This window comes from Lemur catta, chromosome 10 (assembly GCF_020740605.2).
Source record: "Lemur catta isolate mLemCat1 chromosome 10, mLemCat1.pri, whole genome shotgun sequence".
NCBI classification, from domain to species: Eukaryota; Metazoa; Chordata; class Mammalia; order Primates; family Lemuridae; genus Lemur; species Lemur catta.
Genome location: NC_059137.1, coordinates 85,211,946 through 85,232,823, shown reverse-complemented (window position 1 = coordinate 85,232,823; position 20,878 = coordinate 85,211,946). Strand labels below are relative to the sequence as shown.

Genomic DNA, 20,878 nt, shown 5'->3' with positions numbered 1-20,878 from the left:
GAAATTCCCATTTTTCAAATGACTTGGAATATTCTTGAAATGTTGTAGTTATTTTGGAAGAATAAACTTGGAAATACAGGAAGGATTTTAAATGTTTCAGTATGATAGCTTTAGTTTCCTTCTACTAATTTTTTCCTATTCTCCTTCTGCATGCTTTGCTGGAGATGTGAAAAAAATAACCCACAGACTTTATAATATATACTGAACTGATACCTCAAGTAATTTCTTCAAATAATTATATTTTCTGAGTTCTTTTTGGGGGTAGTTATATATAGTATTAAATAGTATATAGTATTAAATATATATAGTATTAAATGAAAGTAGAGATATGATTATATAAATTTATAAATTTTGATGGCAGAAAATCTATGCACGTGAACTCATTTCTCCCTAGAACTCTTTACTCAGAGGGTGAATCTGAATCTAATGTTTGTCATGTCTTCCCCACTTTCTGCCAAAGATATAACAGCTAAATATAAATGTAGATTAACATTTTACTATTATCTATTCTACTCCCACCATCATGGAAGGATAAACAGTACTCCTGTGCATATGTCTAATTTCAAGCAGTATCACTTAAGTCCAGAACATCATCTGTAAGTCTTAGGCAGTAAAAATGATTTAAGTAAAGAGTGTGAAAGAAAAAAGAAAAGAAATTTCTTTCTATAATTCTGAATTTCAGAGAATACTGTTAGGCCCATGGAGCTGAAAGAAAACCAGACAAAAATAATAATAAATTTATTAACAAAAGGCGGTTTCACTACGATTAGCAAGTAAAATATATATCTGTTATAGTTTTTCTTATGTCTGATGACAGTTTATAAACTCTTACATTACCAATAGCTCCAATTAACAGAACAGTATCTATTATAAAGGTATCACATCTGATTACATCACAATCTCACAACAGAATTGCTTACCATTTTGCATTATATGCCAATATTATTCCCTCTTTAGTAACCCGGTAGCATGATATTTTAGTAAAAATAAGTATAGAGTTATTTAACAGAAAAATAAATATTAAGACTCATAGGCAAAAAGAAATTGTCTAAAACAGATCTTACAAAATAGAAATAAAGTTACTATCAAAACTTTTCGAGGACAGGCATGGTGGCTCATGCCTGTAATCCCAGCTACTCAGGAGGCTGAGGTGGGAGGATAGTTGAGCCCAGGAGTCCAAGGTTCCGTGAGCTATGAATGAGCCACTGCCCTGCAGCCTGGACAGTAGAGTAAGACCCTGTCTCTAAAAACAAAAAAACAAACAAACCAAACCTTTGTAAGCAAAAATGTAAAGATGCATTTCATCTTTAAATTGAACTCAAATACTTGGAGGGAATAATATTTACTAATCTCATTTTCATTGATTTTTCCTTTTATTAATATCATCAACTTGCCTCTGCTACCTTCTGCTTGTGTGGTCATTAGTCTCCTATTCTCTACTCAGTGGTATAACATTAAATGACAGAACTGAATTTTCTGGTGATTCTTCAGAACAAAGAGAACCTACGAATTTACTTCATAAGCAGCTGCCACCTCCTCAGGTGGAAATGGACCAAGTATTAAGAAAAGAAGCACTTCAATCTGAGGAGGATAAAGAAGAAATTAAAGAAGATACAGAGCAAAAGAAAGATTCCCCTGGACCTAGAGATCAGGGGAAACTTCACAATGAGGGGGATAGCCAAGGAGGAAAGAGAAGGCAGAGGCCTGGAGAGGAGGAGAGGCTGGTGTATCAACGACGACACAAAGGAAGGGAAGAGGAAGAGGAGGATGAGGAGGAAGAGGAGGAAGAGGAGGAAGACGAGGAGGAAGGAGAGGAGGAGGAGGAGGACCCTGTAAGAGGAGATGTGTTTCGAGTGCCCTCTCCATTCCCAGTTCCTGTTCCCCCCAGGTGCACACTTCGCCTGCCAAGTGGTTGCTCTCTGTCCTACAGGACCATCAGCTGCATCAATGCCGTCCTCACCCAGATACCACCGCTGACAGCTCCAGAGATAACAAGTCTGGAGCTCATTGGTAAGAAATGTTGAATTCTGCTTTACTTTGTGCTTTAAAAGTAAATGACTCTTGGCTGAGTGGGGGAGGATTGCTTGAACTTAGGAATTCGAGACCAGCCTGAGCAAGAGTGAGACTCTGTCTCTACTAAAAACAGAAAAAAATAGCCGGGCATGGTGGTGCACACCTGTAGTCCCAGCTACTTGGGGAGGCTGAGGCAGGAGGATCACTTGAGCCCAGGAGTTTGAGGTTCCAGTGAGCTATGATGACGCCACAGTACTGTAGCCAGGGCGACAGAGCAACACTCTGTCTCAAGAAAGGAAAAAAAAAAAGGTAAAGGACTCTCATTGCTCTAGGAATATTGTATTTTAATTTCATAATGAAACTGACCCTGAATAGACTAATTTCATAATCTTCAAACATATAAACTTTGCAGAAAAGATAGGTGTTTACTGCAGAAGCATAGTTAAGTATAAAGCAAACTCCTCCACATCAAATGATTTCCCATTGACTTCTTTTAAAGTCAACTTTAATGAGGTATAACATATATAGTAAAACTTATCTTTAGTGTATAGTTCTATGAGTTTTAACAAATGCTTTCAGTCATGTAACCACCACCACAATCAAGATGTAGAACATTTCCATTACCCCTCAAAATTCCTTATATCTCTCCCTCCTCCAGGCCCTGGCCCACCACAGAAAACTGATCTGTTTTCTGTTCCTATAGCTTGGCCCTTTCCAGAATGTCATGTAAATGGAATCATACAGATTATAACCTTTTCAAACAGGCTTCTAATGCTTTTGGCAGCCATTCATTTTGTTTTGCAGTTTATCCCTCTTTATTGCTGAGTAGTGTTCCGTTGCGTGGATGGGCCACAGTTACCAACTGAAGGTCATCTGGCTTGTTTACAGTTTGGGGCCATTACGTATAAAGTTTCTGTAACAACCACATACAGATGTTTGCATAAACCTAAGTCTTTTTTTTTTTTTTTTTTTGAGACAGAGTCTCACTGTGTTGCCCGGGCTAGAGTGAGTACCGTGGCATCAGCCTAGCTCACAGCAACCTCAAACTCCTGGGCTCAAGCGATCCTTCTGCCTCAGCCTTCCTAGTACCTGGGACATGAGCCACCATGCCTGATTAATTTTTTTTTTCTATATATATATTTTAGCTGTCCATATAATTTCTTTCTATTTTTAGTAGAGACAGAGTCTCGCTCTTGATCAGCTGGTCTCAGACTCCTGACTTGCAGTGATCCTCCCGCTTCAGCCTCCCAGAGTGCTAGGATTACAGGTGAAACCTAAGTCTTTGTTTCTCTAGGGTAATGCCCAGGAGTGGGGACTGCTAAGTGACATAAAAAACCACGGTTAACTTTATAAGAAACTTTCTAACAGTTCTCTAAGGTGGCACATTTCTCACTAGCAATGTCAGAGACTTCCTGCCACTCTACAGCCTGCCAGTGCTTGGTACTGTCGGTTGTTTTTCCACCTCATTTTAGGCACTCTAGTAGGAACGTGGTAGTCCAGACCTTTTGCCCATGTTTCTATAGGGCCACTTGAGAGTGTTCTGAGTGGAGGAATAGTAGGAGCAGGTGTGAGAGAGGCTGGCTGGTGGGGACATGCCTGAGTGCTGGAAGCAGGAGGGGCATTCTTATGAGTGATGAGGCCCATGCCAGAGGTGGCCCTGGAGATGCAGGGGTGAGAGGACCTGAAACGGTCAGCACATTTATGCAGGGATGGCCATCTGCAACAGAACATTGCCAGTGTCAAATATACTAGAAGCTTCCATGGCCTCCCTGATGTAGGATTTCATCCCACTTTCACATGATCATCTAAGGAATTCCCCTCATGCCCAGCAAGGACCCCTCCTCCCATGGCCTGCATGCAGCTATGCTCTACCCTAAGAAAAACCAATTTGTTAAAGTCTAAAGTCTTGGAAAGGATGAACAACCCGTGCCGAGCTACAGTGTCTTGGTATTACAAGAGGGTCACCACATGGCTTTTATAGTACATACAACTTCTGGTAAGCTCGCTTCCTGGGTTTAAAATTATCAACTACTGTACTTAATTAAATGTCAAAATAAAAACTCATAAAATTAAAGCATGTAGGAACCTTTGTAGATTGAAGTAGAGGTATAACATTAGATTTTAGGGAGTCTGGAAGATGATCTCCCCAAGCTTCTTATACAGAGATGGAAACATACTCAGAGGAGGTGTGAGATTTGCTTGAGATTTCCTGGATAAAAATAGCATCATATTTCTAGTCCAGGGAAATGGCTATGGGAAAATATGAAGAATAATAATCAGTTTCTGTATAACCTTCCACACCTTTGTTATAAATGCATAATGCTACTAGTACTGTCCAACAGATCACATTCTCGTTGTTTTAAGCAGTTTCATCTAAAACATGATATACTAGAACGTGATGAATCCTTAGAAAATTTTGACTATGTTAAACTACCTAGTCCCAGTCTTGTTATTTTTCTGAACATGCATTTGTTACATAACATATATTCTGTCCTTGTTTTGAGTATTGCTTTCTCCTCCAGATAAAGCTCTCTTGATATCTATGCACACATATACATGCACACAAATGCCCGTACACATGTGTACGTGTATGTATATGCATATGTGCCTAAAACACAACCACTGCATGTTCTAGGAAATTCCATCGCCTCCATCCCGGATGAAGCATTTAATGGACTTCCGAATTTGGAAAGGCTTGATCTGAGCAAAAATAATATCACTTCTTCAGGCATAGGTCCAAAAGCATTCAAGGTAAATACATGCTCTGATTTGTACATAACAATCCATTTGGACAGCTTGACTATGACTTACACTGGATGTGGTTGGAGGTGGGGAAGAGAGGAAAAGCAAAATGTTTTTAACTGGTAGTTTTCTTCTAAGAAAGTTTCTTTTCTGATGTCCCTAAACTGCATTCAAGTTGTCTGTTGAATATCATTTACTCTTTTACATTTTATCTTTGTCCTAAGGGCATCAACAGCAGCATAAGTGACAAAACTGATGTTTTGACTTTATGGAGTAATTTCTCCCCAAGTAACTGAAAACATTTTGAAATCTGGTCTCTTCACACATGAAGCATTTTCTGGAAATAAAGTAGAGTTTATCTAGAAGCTCTATTAACATTTTCAGGCCAGCAAGACACTGCCTCCTTATTTTCGTGCAATAGGCAAAATCTGATGGAGGATACTTTGGCAGAAGGGGATTCTGGAAAGACAAATAAGCTCAGATGAAAATTAGGAATAGGTTGGGAAATAAGAGGGAAAGAGAGAGAGAACAGGAAACAGTGCAGAATAAACTTTTGAAAGATACAGATTTGATTAAAATGTTTTTTTAAAAAGGAGAAGAGAAGGGAGGATTCAAGGAATTTCAGAGAAACAAAGAGGCAAGAGAGGAGGGGTATGTGTGTAAATAAAAACTCATAAATGTGTGCATTTTAAAAGCCATAAATACAACACATAACAATCCCATTTGGTCAAACTGTTATTTCCTTGGACAGTCTTCTGGGTCTTTGGTCCACTCTTCAAACAAATCACTGGCCTCTTATATTCTCAGTTCCTGGTTCTCAAGCGAAGTGTAGGCTGGCAGATAAGAGGGCTTAGCATGCACATCATAGACATGGAGTGCTGGCTTCATGCTAGCTATCTTGATAAACAACAGCTAGTATTAGGGAGTACATTTCCTATGTTTGATCAAGAGAAAAACGCTGTAGGAAATTACTTCCTTTTCTTGCTTTAGAATTCCCTGTCCTATTACAAAACCATTGAAATTTGAATATGATCACTGGAGAAGTGAATCATTCCATGTGCCTTCACAAAAACCTGCCCAACCCCAATTCTACACTTTTGGTGGTATAGGCATAGTCTGGCCAACAAACATGCAACTACAATTGCGAAAACTCACTTTTCCAGAAAGTCAACTGTTTGGGTACCGTATAGGAATAGCTTGTGATATTTGTAGCTCTTTGTTCTGAAAAATTTACACAGTAATTAGTGCTATTTTATGACCTGCTTTCTGGTGTAGATATTAGTGTAGATAAGAAACAGAAGCATAAAAATATGTTAAAAGGATTAAAACTGCTGTCTTAATTGTTAGCATCCATGACAGAGTCAAATTACTGCATGATGTCATGAAATTCCTGTCTATTTCTGTGAAGGTAAAAACCTAAGATCTAGCAAAATACGACTTGACCCAGTGGTAGCTTTCTCTCACGTTCTAAAGTTGCAATATAAATACAGGTGAATGGGATACAAAATCATGAAATGTAGTTCACTGAAAATGCCTGAGAATCAGTGCTACTATGAGGTTCAATATCTACCTGGCAGGGAGAATGTGGAGATTGCCATGTGGCATGGACATTACTGCCTAAGCCTAAGGAAGTGTAGGTTTGTGAGGCTTTTAGTCACTACTTCAAACTGACTATTATGTGACATATGTGACTGTACAGTAATTTTAAGACTTGCTTTTTAAGCTTCTGAAGAAGTTAACGCGTCTGAATATGGATGGAAATAATTTGACACAGATTCCATCAGGATTACCATCTATGTTAGAAGAACTTAAAATCAATGATAACAATCTTCAGGCTATGGATGAAGAAAGTTTATCAGGTATTAAACATTTGTGGTCTTTTTATGACATGTGTCCTTATAATTTTTCTTCTGTAGTCATGTGGAAATTTTATTTACAGTATCACCAAATGAATAGTAAAATGTTTTTAGGTCATTTTACCTCTTAAGTTGATAAAACTTATTTTAATTATTGACTAGTAAAACTTAAAATGAATTTTACACTGCCTGTTGTCTTATAAAAGTACTTTAACCATAAATAAATCTTTCTTTCAATGATTCCAGGTTTTCATCATTCACAACAAAACAACACTACTGTAAGTCCATAACAGCTAAAGACTTACACTAAATATTCCCCACACTGCCGTGTGTTTCGTGTTCTATAGTGATGTTTTTGTTGGTTCTTAGTCTCCTTTATCACTCTGATGGTCAATATGCCTCAACCACAATTCTTGCTGCCTCCACACATTTTGCTGTTTTAATTTGCCATGTGTTGTAACCTAAAACTAAAACCAAGCATGCGAGAATTATGTATAAAATGTGAATAAATGGGCACTGTTTATAAGGCTGAGATGTTATCTTACAATGAAAGGACATGAAATTCATGGTTAACTTTGGCTTTGGCAGTTTTGTTCCTGAGAAGGCTTGGGCTGGTAACTTCTGGTACTTATGTATCACCAAGCTCCTGCCATATCCACACCCTATGGCATGTGGATGTGAGGCTGCCACTGTGACCTGGCTTTCCAACAGACAGACTTTAGTGATGGTGCTCCATGTTCTGTGCATTTGATATTGCTGGAATTGGTTCCTCTTATGCTTATTTCTGAACCATGCTAGATAGCTGAGGTTGTCATGTTGTGACACTGTATAGAAGAGGCTTTATCATATTTCACTTTACAGAAATTCTAGCTAATGTCTTTGATTAGATTGTGTGCTCCTTTAAGACAAAGACTACCTAATTTTTCTTTTTACCTTCCCAATAGTCTAGCATAGCTCGAGGTATAGTACTCAGTATTTCTGTTTACTTGATTTGAAACATATTTATTATGTAAATGTTGATAAATCCAGCCTTTAGAAGAATAAAACAATCCAATGATTTCTTTTAGTTCCCAAAAAGCTTCATAGGAATGAAACACTTTTGGTGATGAGAAAAGAAAAATAGTGAGAACTGCCAAATCTGAGGATTACATAGTTATGGGAGTATTTTCCAGATGGATTGGAAAACACACAGAAAAACATTAATAAACACAAATTTTGATGGGGTTTGCCATATGGAAAAGACATTAGAAAATTCAATTTCTAACTGCTGGGTTCAACAGAGACCAAAGGGAATACTTAATTTAGAATAAGTTATTAACAGGCTATGTATGAACTATAAGTCAGTCATATTTCTAGCTGTGTTATCAAAATGATACATTATAAAACATAAACTCCTAATTGTGAAGGTTCTCTCACATATCCCTGGAACTGCTTCTTGGCACACTCTTCTCCCTTGTGCACAAATCCTTCTATATTCCCAGAGTGTTGACGTGTAGTCTAGGGTGAACTGGCTGCCTGCCCTCCAGTCTGCATAGTCTGAGCACTGGCCCCAGGCAGGTAGCGAGTGAAGAGGCTTTCTGTTCTCCAGCCTAGAAAGCCCCCTGCACTCCCTCAGGTGCTGAGTTCTTAGTGCTGCTGCAGTGCTGGCCCCCGGAGGTGCTAGATTCTTAGTGCTGCTACGGTGCTGACCCCTGGGGTGCTGGGTTCCTCCCTGTCTGGGGCAGCTCCTAGGAGTCCTGGTGCTGTGGGTGGTCAGGCTGGCAGTGAGCAGTGCCATGAGGCCACCTTCCTTCAGTGTGGAAGCCCCCGGCTTGACCATCAGTGGCCTGCTGCTCTCCTGTCATCTCTCTTGGGGCTGCTTCTCACTCATGACCTTTCAGATTATAGTTCCAGAGAAGAAGGAGGGCACTCCAGGAAGAGAAAACAGCACAAAAATGTAAAGAAATGAGATAATTTTGGATGTTGTGGCAGCTGCAGGCAGGCATGGTGAAGGGTGAAGGGCACATGAGGGGCTGCATAGGCATGCCACACTAAGGTGTGGGGAGTTTACCTAGAGGAGGTACAGAGTCTACTTTAGATGTGCACATGTGCTATGGAGAAAGGGAAGGTCTTACAATTGAAGGGACAGGTGTGAAAAGTAGAGGGAGGGATAGCAGGAGAAAACTGGACATGTTTCCAAAGCATTCCTGTTGTCACTAATGACTGAAGCAACCAAACCCAGGAGCACTGCAGCCACTCTGGCAATGACCATGTGTTGCTACTTGTTAGGAACACAGAGGCACCTGCCACATCCATTATCTGTCATCGTGCATACCCAGCATTCAAGACTTCCTGTTTTCTGCTCATGAATCCTTTCAACATCTATCTCAAGTATCACCTACAAGAAATGTTCTCCAGCTCCATCCTATTTCCTGTTACCTCCTATTTCCTACACCAGAGAATATCTGAAAGGAATACACCAATGCCTTGAAATTGTACTGTTTCTCTCTCTCTCCCTCTTGGTCATGTAATGACCATTAGCCCACCTCTGTTACCTCTTTTTCAATGGAAAACTTCTACTACATTTCAAAACCTTACCTATGTACTAGAGAAGTATGCTGGATTCTCAGTACCTTTAGTTTTGGAAATGAAAGAGAATACGAGGAAATTTAACCACTTATCATGGTTTACTGACTGACCTTGTTACTTCTTGTTGCTTAGGCCTTCCACGATCCTAAACACCACCACCAGATTAATCTTTCTAAATTGTGGCTCTTGTCCTGCCATCCCCTGCCCTGCTCCTCGCCCTGTAGAGAATGAGAGCTAGACCTTGTTGTCTAGAGCACAAATACCCTCCTGGTGTACTTTTCCTGGATCACCAACTTTCACTCCAGGCCTAGTCTCCTCACCTGCTGAGCACACCCACATGGGTCCTTTACCTATGTGTGCTTACCTGGCTGGTTCAGTCTGGAAGTAACTCCTATTTCATCTGAACCTTTCTATTCTTAGGAGCCTAGCACTTTCATACTACTCAAGTCTACACTGCTTTTTCTTCTTTTAATCTTCCAGCATTTATTGTCTCTACTCCTGATACAACTGTCTTTGCTATTGCCTAAGAGCAGGACTGAGTCCCACATGGCATTTGGTGCAATGCCCATGAAGAGAGTTGAATAGAAAAACATTCCCTAATCTGGGAATCTTGGCCACACCCTGAACCTCTGACTCAAGATGCCTCTGGGTATTATCATTGCTGAGCTGTCCATTTTCCAGCACTGAGCTTCCATTTGACCTGGATCATACCACTCCTGAGGCCAGTAGAAACAAAGCAGAAAAATTGTTTTGTACAAAGGCCTTTCTTGGTAGCTCAATTTGAACACATGGAGAATTTTTGATCATCTTTCTTTCAAAGCTTCCATTTGGCTGCACTCTGTGCCAATAAGTGAATAACTATGATGAGAATTCACTGCTCTGCTTTATTTTTGACTCCCTTGTTCAGAGATTGAAGGTCTGCCAGGGAAAGAGTGTTCCTTTCTGTGTCCTGGAAAAAGAAATTACTCGTTGCATTAAACTTCCACTCAACCCATTGTCTATTGTGCTGTCACTTCATATATACATGTCTTTGCAATGTTTCCAATGACCTTCCACAACTTTCTACTTCTTGTCCACCTGAATTCCAAATCCCTGCACATTCACCATGGCCTCTGTGGAGACTTCCCTGACTCTTTTCCCTATCTTCCCCCTCTCCTCCTCTCCCTTGCTTTTGTTCCTTACAAATATTTTTGCCATGTAGCATTTCAATGATTTCTTTTGGGGTCTGCCTCTTCACTGTTCCATGCAAGTCCTGGATAAATTGAGCATCTGGGATGTGCAAAATATTTGGAAAAAAGTTCTACAGGGAGATACGAAGATAAAGAAACTATAACATCTGCCCTCCAAATAAATAGGGCATTTCACATGACACTTTGAAAGGCTACAAAAATTGCATGGTTTTTCAATTATCTTAATATTCTGGTAATTTAATTTTTTATAGACTTAAATCAATTGGTCACCTTAGAATTGGAAGGAAACAATCTCAGTGAAGTCAATGTCAATCCTTTAGCTTTCAAACCTTTGAAGAACCTATCCTACTTGCGTCTGGGAAAAAATAAATTTAGAATTATACCACAGGGTCTTCCTGCTTCTATTGAGGTAACAATATTTTTCTTCAAATGTTTTAAATGTATTATATTTTAAATATAGTATAACAAAACAAACAATATATCTTAAAAGACTATTATGATGTATTAAACTTAGCAAAATTTTGGTGAGGTATACAGAATTTACTATAATCTACAAAATTATGAATCAAAATCATAATTACTAGTAGAGATCCTTGATAAAGCAAAAAAAGGTACTGCTGACAGCTCTTGTGGGGAATGGGGGAGAGGAACTGGGAATTTAAACAGAAACCACAACTTCCACAAGGTACTCTGACTTGCAAGACAATTTAAACTGTCCCAAACCAGAACTGTAAAGCTCATCACAGACTAAGCTCAAATTCTATTAATACCAGTGTGTCCACACTCACAAATTCCTGGTAAAACCACAGACACTGTGACCTAATAGTAAGTCTGCATGGACGCAACTGTTGTACAGAGAAGGCCTCTGATTGAGCAACTGTAGCTTACAAATTTTGACCAATTCCTACAAAAATTGTTCTGTGACAAACTCCACACTCAAAGCCCCAACCTTATTTCATTTTCCTCTAGAGATAACTCATGGTCCCCCAGGTGTGTGGTCTCCTTGCTACAGGGTATGCTCCTGGGGGTCTTTATCAATACCCCTCAGTTCCTGCATTAAAATACTGAGGTCCAGAGAGTCTATAATTACTGGCAGACCCAGCTATTTTCCTAATCTGAGCTCTGATTAGCCTACACCACACGATCAGCCAGCCAGAAGTCAGGATGAAGCCTCCCCTTGCTGTGGCCCCAGTGAGCCAGAAAAGAGGGTTATCTATCGTGATCTTATGCTGCTGTCCTGGCAACCACCCTCCCTCTTATTTCCAGATTAAGAAACAGCTACATAACATTTGCATTTATCAGTACCTGGCTTTACATCATAATCACCTGAGTTCTTAGGAAATACAGACTCCAGGACCTATCCCAGACATGCTAAGTCAGATTCCTTAGAGGGCAAGGCCTGAAATTTATAATTTTTTTTTAAAAAATCAAAAATTTTTTAGATAATGAACATACATGGTAAAACACATATGGACACAACTTGGATAATACAGAAGAGCAATGTGCCCCAGCCCATGCCTAAACTTCCCATCCTGGCTTCTTTCCCTCCAGAAGAACTTGCTCCCACCACTGTGGGAAGCACTGGGCACACAGTGCACAGCACATGCTGTAAATCCTTCTAAAGTCCCTGCAGAACCCCTGACTCACTTAACCACACATCTTCAAGACTGTTTCACATCATTCTTTCCTAAAGCTGCAGCGTTTTCAATGTATGGACAGGTGTGCCAGGATTTATTTAACTAGTCTCTTACTGGGGTACATTTAGGTTGAAATTTATACTTTAAAAAAAGCTTTTGAGGTGATTCTAATATACAACCTAGTTTGGGATCACTGATCTCGCTCGCTTCCTAAATGTATATTAATGTAAAAGCAAAAAACTGAAAATTGCTTTACCCATTTCTAACAAAATTAAGTGACAAAGAGGGGGAAATTACCGTAAGTGGATAGAAAGTTGCACTAAAGATACATGCAAATTCTAGTTCTGAATTCCAGCAAGAGAACAAGGAGAGTATTATGATTCAGATGCTTCAGTGAAAAACTCCTTCTAATGGCAACTAAATTTAACTCAAAGGAGGCTAGCTGTTAAAAGCTTATGAACAGTTCCAGCAAACTTCGCCCTGGTCTTAAATTAAGGCTGTTCACTTTAACTAAATTAATTATAATACAAGCAAGTCTAAAAACGTGAGCCTAAAAAAACTTAGACCACATGGAATAGTGGAAAGTAGGCTGCTCTGGAGCTGGAGGCTTGGCTAGGACGAGCCCCTCTCAGCATCAGCCATGTAACCTCGGGTGAGCCTCCCCATCTCTCCAGGCCCGGGTTCCTCCACTGGTAAGTGGGAATAATAATTTCTACCTACTTTCCAGAATTTTGAAGCCTAAATGAGATAATTTATGTGAATAAGTTTTGTAAATTAGAAGCCTTTCTACAATTATGGTATGCTATATCTTGCAACACATTAAGGCTAAAAAAAAATAAGTAAAATTCATTTAATTCCATAACCATGACAGATATTACATTTTATTAATTGGTTATAAAATTGACAACCTAGAAGTATGAACTCACTTGAAAGAGCATTAAAAGACTTTAGATAGTACTAATGAGAATAGTCTATGTTGTTACACCATTTGTCTCTATGAAACTGAATATATTAGTATTTATCAACTAACACAAAAGAAAGAAAAATAATAGTCTTTTCTCTTACTATAGGAATTATACCTAGAAAATAACCAAATTGAAGAAATAACTGAAATCTGTTTCAATCATACCAGAAAGATCAATGTCATTGTACTACGTTATAATAAAATTGAAGAAAACAGGATTGCTCCTTTAGCCTGGATAAATCAAGAGTAAGTATATGCTACAATTTAACTTTATTGTACTATTCTTCTTTTTGCTATTATTAAAGAAAATGTGGAAAATGGGGGTGGGACAAGTCAGGGAGGTGATGACACCAAAAGGCTGGGAGATAGCATCCTTTCTCAGTGAACCCTAGCCCCACCCCCAAACTCAACTACTCCGTGCAGTTACCAAACTGTTTATTACATGAATGGTGTTAGAATTACTTCAGTTACTATAGCTGCTACCACCATACCCCACCCTACCATGTGCCAGGTGTTAGAATTACTTCAGTTACTATAGCTGCTACCACCATACCCCACCCCACCATGTGCCAAGGGCTGAGCTAGCTAGAACTGAGCCCCGCCCACCTGACCCTGAGATCTGACTGCAACAGTCAAGTGCCACTCTAGCTCTGTCTACCCCACAGGCCGTCAGGAGGTTTAAATGAGATAATGCCCTGCACACAGTGAGGAAGAAATTGGCCACACTCCTCGTCATCATCATTAGGTAGAAACACAAGGCTCCAAAGCCCAGGCCTGTGCTCCTACCCCACACTACTGCCTTTTCCCCAAACTATTTCACTTCAAGTCTTACAAAGTAGACTAAAGAATGCTCGGTCTGATAGTGAAGGCAGAAAGTAGACTCCATCTTCCTGGACAGGCATCAGCAGCCTCTGGCTGCAGCCCACAGTGAAGAGGGAGGAGGTCAGAGATGAGCCCTAGTGGCAAGTCCAACAGCCAACCTGGATCTGGGGTTGTGTGTCCTGGGAACTATGTTCCTTAGAAGAAGGGCAGAGAGGCCAAATGGGCTAAGCAGCTTGTGGGACTGAAAGTGGGACTGAGTCCTCTGTGGGTAGAGGAGAGTCTTCATCAGGCTAAAGGAGGGGGTGGGGCAGAAGCCCTAGGAGATTCAACCGAAGCTGCTGAAACAAGCCAGGGAGTTTATCATGTTTGCCAGATCTTCTGGCCAATTAACAATATTTTCTAGATCCTTCAGGCTCATCCCAAGTCCCAGGGATCATAGAATCAAATGTGGAATGAAAATGCGGGGGTGGGGGAACCAAAACAAGTGTAAATAAAAAAAGCCAAACTTCCTTGATGGAACCAGAGACAACGTTAGGGACAGGCGGTTTGATGTAGGTTGGGACTCCTAGATTTCATTTCTGATTCAACACATTTGCCTTAGAGATATGTTAGTCTTTGGTGCACCCCTCTAATGGACTCATGTAGCTGGGAGGCAGTATGGTATACTGGTAAGAACATGAGTGTCGGAGCCAGACAGACTCAGGCCGGCTACACCTGAAAAAGCTTGGATTTAGAATCCTCACTACAAACCGGGTACTTGTAGGACACTGAACCAGCATCAAAACTGGCCTTGTCAAAAAATTTAGAGCTGACAGTCACTATCCTGATGTTCCTTAGCCTGCTCATTTTTTTCTTAACTGCAGAAATCTAGAATCCATCGACCTCTCCTACAATAAGCTGTATCATGTCCCCTCCTATCTACCCAAGTCCTTGCTGCATCTCGTGCTCATCGGGAACCAGATTGATCGGATCCCTGGCTATGTGTTTGGCCATATGAAGCCAGGCCTGGAATACCTGTACCTATCATTTAACAAACTCGCTGATGATGGTGTTGACTGTGTCTCATTCTACGGGGCATATCATTCTCTGAGAGAATTATTTCTGGATCACAATGACTTAAAATCTATACCACCTGGAATACAAGAAATGAAAGCACTACATTTTCTGAGGCTGAACAACAACAAGATACGGTAAATTTTGGCTTTTTCAAGCATCAATTTAAATTGTGGTTGGCAAAATACATGATTAAACAACTATGACATGATCTCTAGGATTTACTTTAAGGGGAAAAAAGCGCTATTAAACAAGATTGGCCCATGTTAATAATTATTGAAGTTGGGTGACAGGAACATGAGGATTCATTATGATCTTTTTCCTACTCGTATAAATGTTTATAAATGTTCCATGATAAAAAAATTAAATTAGAGTATTATTACATAATACTTAGAACTTCAGAGACAGGTTCAAATAAGCCTTTGAAGCAATAAAAAGATTATGCTACTACTACTACTTCCATATGTAATTAAAAACAACCTAATCTGGCCGGACTCGGTGGCTCATGCCTGTAATCCTAGCACTCTGGGAGGCCGAGGCGGGAGGATCACTCAAGGTCAGGAGTTCGAGAACCCGTCTCTACTAAAAATAGAAAGAAATTATCTGGACAACTAAAAATATATATAGAAAAAATTAGCTGGGCATGGTGGCACATGCCTGTAGTCCCAGCTACTCAGGAGGCTGAGGCAGAAGGATTGCTTAAGCCCAGGAGTTTGAGGTTGCTGTGAGCTAGGCTGATGCCACGGCACTCTAGCCAGGGCAACAGAGTGAGACTCTGTCTCAAAAAAAAAAATAAAATAAAATAAAACAACCTAATCTATGGAGCACAAAATTTAAATATTTGCTAAAATTAAAATTAGATTTTTCTGAAGGAAAAATTCTGAATAAATTTATTGAGACTCAACTTTTCTCATTTTGGGGGATACATTTTTCTGTGTGTTGAGTCTACCTACTGAGTCACCACTTCTACCCAGATAGATAGTATGTGTGTCTTGAGAATTAATCCAGAATACTTTGTTATTACAGTCTTTATCACTGACGATAAGAGAGACAGGAACCTTGTGTTCTATTCCTGAGGGTCTTTCACCATCTCTAAAATTCCAAACAAACTAAAAGCCTAAAATACAAAACAGAGAAAAGTTTGAGTTTTTAAAAGCTTTGGGGAAGAGGTGGGTGTGGAGAAGGGTTTGTAAGATTCGGTTTCAAAATTCTTGGCAAAAATACTTCATAAGTCATACTATATGCTTCATATTACATTGCATGAGGAGGCACATAGTTGTCCCACTTTCAGTGATTCTAAAATTTTGATCAGTGGGTTTAGGTGGCTACAGCCTGGTATCTCCCATTACAAACTTACCCCTCGATCATCAAACCAATAGCTTCATACATAGATAATTGTTGTTTGAATCTATTATTTCATTAGGGGTAACAAAATGATAAGTTTCTATTTTTGTCATTCTTTCTATACTCATTAGCTGGAATTCCTCTACAACAAATTTTTGCTCATCAACTAGAGCAGCTTTGTTACTCAGAAAGGCAAGGAAAATAGCTCAGTTCTTTCCTTTAAACCAGCAATCCCCAACCTTTTTGGCACCAGGGACCGGTTTCATGGAAGACAATTTTTCCATGGACGGGGTAGGGAGGGTGGGGGTGATGGTTTCCGGATAATTCAAACACATTACATTTATTGTACAAACCTCTCTGCTAATGAAAATCTGTATTTGCAGTCATTTCCCAGTTCTAGCATCACCTCCTCAGCTCCACCTCCTCCCTCAGATCAGGGATTAGATTCTCATAAGGAACAGACAACCTAGATCTCTCCCATTCACAGTTTACACTAGGGTTCCCACTCCTATGAGAATATAATGCTGCTGCTGATCTGACAGGAGGCAGAGTTTATGCAGTGATGCAAGCGATGGTGAGTGGCTGTAAATACAGATCAAGCTTTGCTTGCTGCTGACGTCTTACCTACTGCTGTGTGGCCTGGTTCCTAACTGGCCACAGACCAGCCTGAGGTTGGGGACCCCAGCTTTAAACCATCAATCAGACTAAGAAGTTGGAGCCTAAGTGTTTCTGCTTCATTATTTTGTCTGGGGTTCTCTCTTTTTCTAGAGAATCAGTATGCACTTATGCTTTTATATAAGCAGTTTCAATCAATTGCAGTCATTATTCTTAAACTGCCCTGTCTTTGGCCAATGACAAAGACATCTGAGCTGGCTCCTATGTCTGCTGACTTGCTTTGGGGCACACATAGGCCTCAAGCTAACTTTCTGCATTCCCAACTGCATGCCTTCCTCCAAAAAGCCTGGCTCCTTTCTTTGGGGAATAGTATTTAGAAGCCCCAGTCTAGCACCAGACATGCTCCTTTCAATTATGTTGCTATTGTTTTGAGGCCTTTCAGTGAACTGCCAGGAAATTCTGTATTTTAAAAAGAAAAAAAATGAGTTCTTATTGACATTCCCAATTCAAATTTAATGTCACTGAATATTAATTCCTTTTGTTTTAAACTTGTTTCTCTTACACTGAAAATCTAGGTTCCCAACAATATTAACTCACTTTAATTATCTTATAATATGTAAACAATAGTTTTAAAATGATAATATGATTACTAACAAAAGCTTTGAATTAAGTTTAGGATTTTTTTGGGTAGCTCTATTTGACTTTAGAATATGTTCCACTGAGAATGTATAGCTGAAATATAGTGGTTTTCTCTGTAACAATATGTTAACAACTTAATATTCAGATAATAAGGTCTTTGGTTTGTTTAGAGGTTTTATGAATTGCTTTTTTATTTTTGAACTAATATTATTTTTACTGTGTTAAACATTTATATGATTCCAAAGTTAAAACTATGTAACAAAATATATTGAGAAGTCTTGCTTTTATGTTTTCCCTTGTACTCAATTCGATCCTTCCAGATAGGTTAAATTTTTTATTAATATCTAGTTTACCCTTCTAGTATTTTTGCAAATGTAAGCATATATACATATACATATTACCCCATCCCTACCCACAATTATTACACAAAAGGAGGATTCTCTTTCTTCATATATCTTAGTCCATTTGTGTTGTGCTAAAGGAATACCTGAGGCTGGGTGATTTATAAGGAAAAGAGGTTTATTTGGTTCATGGTTCTGCAGGCACCAGGATCTGTTTCTGGTGAAGGCCTCAGGCTGCTTTTACTCATGGTAGAAGGTGAAGGGTGGGAGTGCATGGCGTTGTTGGGGGAGAGAAAGTGCCAGGCTCTTTTGGAACAACCAGCTCTCCCTGGAACTAATAGAGTAAGAATTTACTCACTGTCCCTCCCCCCACCAAGTGAGAGCCCCCATTACCAAAACCCCCATGACCTAAACAAGACTTGCTATTAGGCTCCACCTTCAACATCGGGATCACATTTCAACATGGGATCTGGAAGGGCCAAATAAACCAAACTATAGAACTAAATATGTACGTATGTGTGTATGTATGTACGTATGTGTGTAGAGTGTGTATTTTTTCTGCTCTTTGCTTTGTAAAATTATCAGTATATCCTGTATATCACTCCATATCAGTATGTAGAAAATTTCCCCATTCCTTTTTACAGTTGAATATTATATGGACATACGGTATTCAATCAGTTCCTTATTGATAGACATTTGATTGTTTCCATTCTTTTACTACTAAAATGTATAATTTTGTATAAATGTTTTTTGAGTTTCCAGTTTAACTCTGGGATAGATTCCTAGAAGTGGGATTGCTGAATGAAGGGTAAAATGCATATGTAATTTTGCTAGATATTGCCAAACTCCTCTCAATAGGCATCACATGTTTGATCCTCTTAGTCTCATCATCAGAACATGTTAATAAGTCTTTGGATTTTGGGTTTTTTTGGCAGATCTAATAAGTGAGAAGTGGTGTGCCAGTAAAGTTTCAATTTGCATTTTTCTTATTATGAATGAAATTGAACATCTTTTCATGCTTACATATCATTTTAATTTATTTTTATATGAACTAGTTACCAAGATATTTTTATCATTTTTTGCTCTTTTCCCTTTTCTTAGATTTTTGGTAGAACTTTGTATGTTAGCCTTTTATCTGTGATATAAGTTGCAAATACTTTCTCCTTGTTTGTCATTTGTCTTCTAACTTTACATTTCTTTAAAATCTATAGTCAATTTATAAATTTTTTATTGTTTCTGGTTTTCAAATCACAAATAGAAAGACTTTCTCCACTTGCAGGGTATGACCACACTCCATTCTAGTGGTGTCATTTTTCATATTTAGATCTTTGATGTAGTTGTAATTTATTCTGGTGTAGAATATGATAAAAAGGATCCAACTTTATTTTAAAAACAACAGAATTTCTTCTTTAACAAATGCAGAACTTAACTCCTAAATGAAGGCACATTATTACTTGGACAATGTATGACTTGCATGTCTATTTTTCCCTAGGAATATTCTTCCAGAACAAATTTGCAATGCTGAAGAGGATGGTGAGTCAACTTTGGAACATCTTCATCTTGAAAACAATTATATTAAAACTAGAGAAATATCATCCTACGCATTTTCATGCATAAGATCATATTCAAGTATTGTTCTCAAACCACAAAACATCAAGTAATTCCAAGTTTTCCTTTGTCATTTATAAATTTTAGTCATATATTTGTAGTAGTTACATTTGTCATTAATAAGAGAAACATAATCCTCACGTCATACTCAGTATCATTACACTAGTCAACTTGATTAACCAATCTACAGAACAACCAAAAATATACCTGCAAAGTGTAGTCTTCTAGGATTTTTAGTAAAGGTAAAAAACACTCAGTTTCCCACCTCTAGAAAGAAGCCATCTCATTAGAATAGGATGTTATGCATGCTGAGCTAGACCAGCAGAATCTGGAGCAAAATAAACATGTCCTTTACAATCAACCTGAGTACTGCTATTAGCTGAGAACTCCCTAAGAACCTTTAAAAATTATGTATGTACGGTTCAAGACCAAGAAGCATATGCCAAAAAAAAAAGGTAAACTTTATGAATTAGTGTGGTTTAATTATGTTAAAATAATAATTTATTAATTTTCTATAAGACTTTATGCTATAATTACTGGTATAAACATACCTAAGTATTGAATTAGCTTTAGTTCCATCTAATAATTACATGTGTAAAAGTAAAACACTATTGTAATGTTAATTTCCTGGTTTTGATAACTGTATTACGATTATGTACATTGTTAACATTAAGGGAAGATGGCAGAAGGGTATACATGAATTCTATATTTTGAAAAGTTTTTGAAAGTTTTCTGTAATTCTAACTTTTTTAAATGTAAAAAACAGTATTTTAAAATCACCTTCATTATTAAGATCAAACATTTTTATGGAAAGCAGTAGAGTTTGCTTAAAATATAAATTCAAACCAGGCACAGTGGCTCACGCCTATAATCCTGGCACTTTGAAAGGTCAAGGCAGGAGGATCCTTTGAGGCAAGGAGTTCAAGACCAGCCTGAGCAACACTGAGCAACATAGTGAGACCTCATCTCTATAAAAAATTAAAAAAATTAGCTGGGTGTGGTGGCATACACCTGCAGTCCCAGCTACTCAGGAAGCTGAGGTGGGAGGATCACTTGAATGCAGGAGTTTGAGGCTGCAGTGAGCTAGGATGGTACCACTACACTCCAGCCTGGGTAACAGAGCAAAACTTTGTTTCTTAAACAAATAAACAAACAAACAAAAAATGCAAAAGTGATTAGTCTTGACTATAACCTTGTAAACGTAAATCTAACGCATGAATTTTTGAAAAATTTTGCTCCGTTGGTCATAGTTAGCATCTATCTCCTTTCCCCTAATTTGCTGAAATGTATCTTTTTATTCAGTTCAATTGAACAGAAAGCTTTTAGTGTTTACTATGTACTAGGCCCTATCAAAACTATATATTAAAAATTTTTATAACATGATAATCTTTTATCTTTGTATTGCTAAAATAATTTATAAGACACACATATAAACTATGTTGACTAGGAAATACTAGGGTAGGAAATTGGCCCCCTTGGGCAGGTT

The 20,878-nt window shown here is 38.6% G+C and overlaps 2 protein-coding genes across 5 annotated transcripts in view; one reads left to right on the top strand and one right to left on the bottom strand.

The window, feature by feature from the left end:
- Positions 1 to 19,753, top strand: part of ECM2 (extracellular matrix protein 2) — a 35,861-nt gene extending 16,108 nt beyond the window's left edge. For 2 of the 3 annotated variants that reach the window (XM_045563153.1, XM_045563155.1), the window contains 7 exons: positions 1,426 to 2,010; positions 4,649 to 4,764; positions 6,479 to 6,614; positions 10,621 to 10,778; positions 13,077 to 13,216; positions 14,656 to 14,982; positions 19,277 to 19,753. In XM_045563153.1, the coding sequence (XP_045419109.1) occupies positions 1,426 to 2,010; positions 4,649 to 4,764; positions 6,479 to 6,614; positions 10,621 to 10,778; positions 13,077 to 13,216; positions 14,656 to 14,982; positions 19,277 to 19,445 (1,631 nt within the window). In that variant the 3' untranslated portion in view covers positions 19,446 to 19,753. The remainder of the gene's footprint in view (positions 1 to 1,425; positions 2,011 to 4,648; positions 4,765 to 6,478; positions 6,615 to 10,620; positions 10,779 to 13,076; positions 13,217 to 14,655; positions 14,983 to 19,276) is intronic. The other variant, XM_045563154.1, reaches the window with a different exon arrangement.
- Positions 1 to 20,878, bottom strand: part of LOC123646337 (centromere protein P) — a 239,244-nt gene that overhangs the window by 57,934 nt on the left and 160,432 nt on the right. The gene's annotated exons all lie outside the window — the stretch shown is intronic.